Source organism: Mytilus galloprovincialis, chromosome 6, assembly GCF_965363235.1.
Source record: "Mytilus galloprovincialis chromosome 6, xbMytGall1.hap1.1, whole genome shotgun sequence".
Lineage (NCBI taxonomy): Eukaryota > Metazoa > Mollusca > Bivalvia > Mytilida > Mytilidae > Mytilus > Mytilus galloprovincialis.
Window position 1 is genome coordinate 90,074,864 of NC_134843.1, and position 7,160 is coordinate 90,082,023.

General features: G+C 31.4%; 1 protein-coding gene across 1 annotated transcript; it reads right to left on the bottom strand.

The window, feature by feature from the left end:
• Positions 1–1,603: 1,603 nt before the first annotated feature.
• On the bottom strand, positions 1,604–5,758 carry LOC143080663 (tyrosinase-like protein). Its single transcript, XM_076256631.1, has 3 exons — positions 5,396–5,758; positions 4,878–4,990; positions 1,604–3,199 (listed from the first exon to the last, which is right to left on the bottom strand). The coding sequence occupies exons 1-3, from the start codon at positions 5,756–5,758 to the stop codon at positions 1,708–1,710; spliced, it is 1,968 nt and encodes a 655-aa protein (XP_076112746.1). The 3' UTR covers positions 1,604–1,707.
• Positions 5,759–7,160: the final 1,402 nt, after the last annotated feature.

Here is a 7,160-nt window from a genome sequence, read left to right on the forward strand (position 1 = left end):
TTTTTGACATTTTTACATATTATGTTACTATAGGTTTAGTTTTGCTAACACATTGTTGTCAATATAATGGAATTCCATACCAATAAGAGGTTTAGCTAACTATAAACATAGGTTTAATCAACCATTTTCTATATAAGGAAATGCAAGTACCAAGTCAGGAATGTAGCAATTATTTTCCATTTGTTTTGATGTGTATGTAATGAGCTTTTGAATTAGCAGTTTGATAAGGGATTTTCGTTTTGAAATTTGCTTGGAGTTCTTTCACCTTTTGCTATGTTTTTTTTAATGCATAACACATTGTCAATATGTTGTAGTTAGTGTATTATGGCATAATCTATGTCATGGCTGATAAAAAATTCATCAAAGATATCATACATACTCCTGATCATCAGTGTCAGTTAAATTATATAATCGTCAACCGAGATATGATGGTGTCCGTAAAATTTCAGCTGTCTTTAAAGTAACATCACACCATCAAGAAACCAATGCTTGAGACATTATAATAGAACATTATAACTGACTGCGGACCGAGTTCTTTTTTTCTATGTTGCTTTCTAAACGAAGCATTTTTTTTATTTTAAAATATTTGTTTTGTTATTTATATATGAGTTGCGACGGTTAAAAAAAAAGACCTATGAAATTGAATATAAATACTTATTTCTGGTTGAAAAATTTCAATGCAAACGCCATGAAGTCTTTAACATTGTTAGCACCGATTCATTATTTATTCTGTATTTGAATAATCGAAACAAACACCTAAATCTATTTTTATAAGGATAGAGCCTGCTCTACAAAATGTGATGTTCGTCGAGCAAAGCGACATAACTCAGTTTTCACTACTATGACAAACGTGCTGTTTGTTAGATGTAAAAAAAGAAATAATAAACGAAACAGTGGATGCCGTTATCATGTTCAAATGACGAAAAAGGGAAGAGAATAATACAGTTTGAAATGATATTTGGTATTTTGCAGATATCTACGCATTGACACCATCTTTATAAAACATTTGGTCATTCAGTTGAAGGGTTTAGATGTTTAGATTACACTATTTGTATAGAATACTTGCAAAGCACTTTATTCAGATACTTGTTCATTGGTATCATCGGTATCTGATGAAAGTCGTCTCGTTTACGATCACACCACATCTTCTTTGTTGTATTAACTAGTGTTGGCAACGGATAACCGATTAACTGGTTAACCGCTTGAACGACCGAATACCAAATACCAAAAACGCTAACCGGTTAACCGGATTTTTTTCCCAATTTTAATAGATTTGATATAAGTTTGTATGTAAATCATTAAATACTTATGACTTATTTAAAAAATGTCGTCGTGGTAATTAATTTGACCAATTTATTCTCCGAGATAAAACTAGCTAAGTAGTAATTTCCTCCTTACTTGTACATTTATACGATGTAAAACTTTCATCTCGGAAATTTAAGGCTAATATATGTTAGACATTACATTATTTACTGATCATTGAAATGCCATGTATGAGACTGTTACGTAGTTTGAATGTCAGGATCATTAAACTTGATACAATTAGATCAAATCTGTGAAGTAAGAACTTTGGAAATGCAGTGAAAACAATAAGCATTTTCGTTTCTTTTCTTTTTATTTGTGACAAATAATTTTCATCGCACAGTGAAACAACTATTTTTTTGTTTTAAAGATTTTACTGAAATTGATTGAAAATTCAAGATTAACTTAATTTACACAAATAAACTTTAAAAATGGTTTCATATTTGAATCAGAGTTACCATTATATGAATCAAAGTACATACGAGGATAATCAGATGTAACTTTTATCATCCCCGAACATTCCTTATACGTTGATTGTGATACCAGACAACTGGGCTGACACAATTTACCATAGGAGTCATATGCTCTAACATAGGCTTTTGTTTCTCCAGACACTGGCTTCTCAAAGCCAATACTACCAACTGATTCAGAAGTGAGTGTTCGTTCGTCTACAATAATGTATTCCATATGTCTACCACGATAGGAGAATCCATCAGTTTGAAAAGTAATATTGAATGTTCCTTTGTTTTTAAGTCGAGAATGTTCTGGGGTACCATTTCTCGCCTTTTTAGTTATTATCGCTATTGGGGAAATAGCCCAATTGTCTAAATCATTTGGAATCCAATTGGATGAACTGTAACTTTTCATCTCTTGTCTTGGGTGCAAATTTATATCAAAGACAATTTTGACATTATTGCCAACGAAACTGGAATCAATTGATCTGCGCTGACGACCCCTAGTTCTAGGATCTACGAGTCGTGCCGTAAACTTTCGCGTAATTGTTGGAGCCCTGTTAGCGGTAGATTGCTGTTTGTTTTCTTTTAAATCAAATCCGGAGGCTCCATCTGACCCGATGCCATCATTTAATGTCACCCCGGCAGAGGATTTTGCTAGAGTTTTAACACTTTCTGGTATTTTTGTCTTTGTCCCCATGTACCAGTTTCTGACACTTGTGAAACCATTTTGACGCCTAAAATCATACCTTGATCTTGCAACACATGCATTTTTCTTACTATCACAAAATAAAAATCCTTTATGCGCTCTTCCACATTTGTTTTTACAAGTTGGGGCGTCTGCATACCTGTAAATTCTACTAAATGAGTTACTATACCCATCAATATTAGTGTGTAGTCCCAAACCATCCATAGGTCTATTTGGTAAATGGTATGGGTCAGTAGTTGGAGGATAGTCAGTTTCTGAATTTATTCCAAACCTTTTTTGTCGTTGCCTAAATTTTTCCCAAAGATAATCTATAAAACAATGGTGGAGAAAGAAAACGGGGTCCATTGGACTAGTATAGACGCCACCCATATGTCCATCCGCACCTCCAACCCACACGTGAACACCATCATGGTGTGCCTCAAGATTTGCCTCGTCTGATCCAGCTGTCGGTGTTAAAATTTCTCTGTGATATTTCTTTTTAAAAACTTGTTGTAATGTTTGCGGATTGATAAGTGAACTGAAGGCTCCTGGAATGTCACGTCTTAAAAGGGATTGCGGTTTTGTAGGTGTTTTCCAGAACGCAAATGGACCAGAAAATACCACGCCTTTTGGGTTTCCCAAAAAGATTTTCGTGAATAAGATAGAATCCTCTGGTTTTTTCATCAAGAATTCTAGTGTTGAATCCCAGTATGGAAGAGTAACGCCTCTTTTCTTTTTTCGAAGAGCATCTTCGAACCTGTAAATTCAAAGTTTGATATCTAAACAATATACCTATAATGATTTACTTTAATAAATTTTTATTTGGATAGAGAGTTGTCTCATTGGCACTCATACCACATCTTCCTTTATCTAATAAATGGATGCTACTATTACTAATAATAAATTAATAGGTTATATATATTAAATTATTATAAATGCTATGTAACTTTAATTTCTTGTTCATGCTATTTTACTACAGTTGGAAATGATCTTAAAATACATAATGTATCTCCCTCATGCATAGCTTTGATTCACTGTACGGGTCAATCTTTCAGACAGATTTTTTATGTTACGATTATAACACGTTATCACAATTTCTCTTCAGGGGATTTTGATAACTGCCGATGACTACGTTAGGAGAAAGAAAGAAGACGGAAAAACAAGAAGCACTAGATCTGTCATTTCAGGCATGTTCGGTGTGAGCTGAGGCTCCGTGTTCAAGACTGTACTTTGACCTATAATGGTTTACCTTTGATGGAAAGCTGTCTCACTGGTACTCATACCACATCTTACTATATCTAATATTAACCTGCTACCTCGAACATGTAGTATCCATGATATTGACTCTATGTTGATAATTCCAAACACTTACACTTATCTTCATTTGTTTTTTATGACAGTTGTTTTTTGAGTTTGTGATTTACAATTTTCATTGTTTTTTCTTATATTGTGACATTACAATACTGTCTGAAGTAAGAAAGTCGGCATCTTTAACTACCACAGATTTTATTTGTCTATCCCACGTAAAAAGGCTGTTAGTAAGTGATTGTCGTTGGCTGCTATTTCTTATACTTGGTTAGCTCGTTTAGGTTGTTATTTGTTTTATTTATTTCATAGTATATCATTTCGAGGCCTCTATACGTTTTATGTTTCTCTCACATTATTAAAGGCGTTTACATTCAAGTAGAAGAAGGTAATAAGTTGTATAATTGTCAATTAAATAAAATCTTCAAATTGTGGTCAAATCTATGTTAATTCTATTAATATTTCTAATCAAATCGCTATGGATTAGCAAGTGAAACAATGTTTATGAAACGTACGTTATCAAACATCATATATTATAGTAGTCTTTTATCTATATGACGTATTTATGCATTTAAATCAGGTTTAGGAATTTCTGTCAGATGTTCGAACTTCTTGTTTTTCCCTACGATAAAGGGTAAAATAGTTTGACCTTTAAAACCCTTTTTTCTTTACATATCAGACTTTAATAGCTCATAAAGTTTTATTTACCAAAATTTAAGCAGATTCTTGATTTGTTTTGTTCCGAGTTGAGACCCTAATAATATTTGAAAAAAAAACATTTGTCTCAAAGATGAGCTCCATAATATTTCAATATTTTTATTATGCTCTTCTGGCTTATACTATCAATATTAAGTTCTAGATTTCACCTAAATATATCCTTAAAACAGATATTAATTTGAAACACTTCTAAATATAAAGATGCGAAGGTATCAATACAAGTTATAAATAGACGAAACAACGAATATGGGAAATGGAAAAACGACAAGAAGACATACAACAAACAATAATCACCGTACGGAAACATTTGAACAAAACAAACCCGAAAAGAAAAAAAAATAGCTTGATTGAAAGCAGGCGCTCCGAAAAAATAATCATTTACTAGCATAAATTAACAATAATATATATCTTACATTAGGCAGTAATATCGATGCCAGCTGACAAAATTTGGACCTCCATGTGCAGAATATTCTGTGTCTCCCTGATGAATCAATGCAATCACATCATATTGGTTTGGTGATACCGACTATAACATATATCGTATTATTTGGAGGTCAATTAGCAAAATTCAAGAACATGAATGTATACAGTATTTGTATTTGAAAAAAAAACAACATCACTTTTTTTCATTTTAAGCAATTAACATCAACTGTAAATATCTTAAATGGTTTTAGTTTGAAACTTTTGTTTTCTGATATTTTTCTACGTAAATAAATTGCGCACATGGATATGTAGTATAAGGAACTATGATATACAAAAGATGTAGTTTACCAATGTCTCAATTTTGTAATTTAGTATAAAAGGTGTTATCAAATTAACAGAAAAAGTATATATATATAAAATAAAATATATAAATATGTATTTATCATATAAAATAGTGCATATTTGATGCTAATATTTTAAGTATGGAAAACAAGCGTGTTAAACTTACTTTATCGTTTTTCAGTGCTCTTACTGCGTCTAAAAAATCTTCCCTTTCATTTTCACTTAATGCTCGTATTTCTTTGCGTACACGCAATCTATTGTTCCCCTTAGATTGTCGTCTCAGTCGAATGTGTAATTCCCTACCAATAGTATCTAACCAGGCAAAGGCTTCCTTCCCTAGACGTATCGTGCTACTATTTTTGTACATTTGTCCTAAAAAAAATTCTAAACAGCTAGTCTGAACGTCATAGGCAGTGACATTTTTAGCAACTTGTGCAGAGTAGCATTCCTCTAACATTGGTGGAACTATGTCCTCCATAATGAGAGCTGAAGCCGGAATAAGAAACAGCAAAAGGAAATAAGACGCCATTGTCTGAAAAAAAAAATAAACAAAATATATCAAGGCGGCAATAGGATACACATTTGAATGTTTTTCAGTTATGCCAAATTTATAGAAAAAAAATATTTTACAAACATTGTTTCACAAATTAGAAAGAAAGTTTCACGATACGAATTTACGAAGTGAATTTTTATGTGTTCATTTTAATTTCATGGTTTGTATCCTTCAAACGTCTTTTTAATTCACCACGAGATGTGAGTTCTTTATATACGGAAATACTTAATAAAACATATTGAAATTTTAGATAACGTTTTCAACTGGATTTGAATATTCACGGATGTTTTTAATTGTTTTAAAAAAATCACTTTTCAAATTTAAAAGAAAAAAAAATAAGAGCATATATGTTTTCTTATTATAATTTACCTTAATTCCAGGTTGTCTATTCACGAAAGTGCCGACTGCAACCTTTTATATAGTAAGAGCTATATAAAACGCAAGTGGTCCATGTGCTTTAAATCGTAAAAAAAAAAACATAACTTATTCTTGAAAATGTTTATTTTTTGTTGACATTTATATGATATTCGTACCAGTAAGAAACATGTAATATGGCAGGTACAAAGTAGGTTTATTAAGAATCCCGGATGCTGTCTAGGCGTAACACACTGCTCATATAGAGTTTAAATATATGATATAAGTTAAAGAAAAAAAATTAGAAAATGTTTTCCTGTTTCTTATTTAGAAAAACAAATTCAGATTTGAATTATAGAAATGGTTGATGAAAAGTTCAGGGGTTCAACTACAAACCCGAGGCAGAACTAATCGATGATTGCTAACCTTCCATGTCATTGGTCTCTTGCGTAGAGCTGCCTCATTCGTAATGAATGGTTCTCGTCTTTATATAACATCCTGGTGTGTTCTTATATCCTAAAATGTTGTATCTAAAAAAATCTTTCTTCTGCGTTTTAACTACTACTATACATGAATTATTGTGTATATAACTACTTAAAAAAAAACTTTTAAAAAGTTTATGTTGATTTTGTTGACAAAATGGGTGTTTTATTTTTTGTAAGTCTGGTTGGATATTGTGTTATATCTTAACGTATGTGGTTTGAACTAGTTTTTGTATATTCTATATGTATACTAACGTTACGATAATTAATCAGATATTTTCAGATTACAGCAACTATATGCAATAGATTTTTTTGTTATTACACAGTTTTGATTTAGAATAAAAACCGACATGGTCATGGTGTTAAGACAATAGAAATTACACTATTACAAGCACAATTCTATATCAATATTACTCAAATGGTTAGAAAATGAATAAAATAAAACAATTACAAACTCTATCCCAATTTTATACTATGTTTTTAGAAATTCACATTCGATAAAATAAATATCACACATAATACGTCACTTTTTATTGCTTTGA

Bases quoted from the DNA above. Each gene is read 5' to 3' on its own strand.
- LOC143080663 (XM_076256631.1), bottom strand. From the start codon at position 5,758: ATGGCGTCTTATTTCCTTTTGCTGTTTCTTATTCCGGCTTCAGCTCTC. The intron at 4,991-5,395 runs GTAAGTTTAACA...TATATGTTATAG, and splicing joins GAGCACTGAAAAACGATAAA to TCGGTATCACCAAACCAATA. The intron at 3,200-4,877 runs GTAAGATATATA...TTGAATTTACAG, and splicing joins CATCGATATTACTGCCTAAT to GTTCGAAGATGCTCTTCGAA.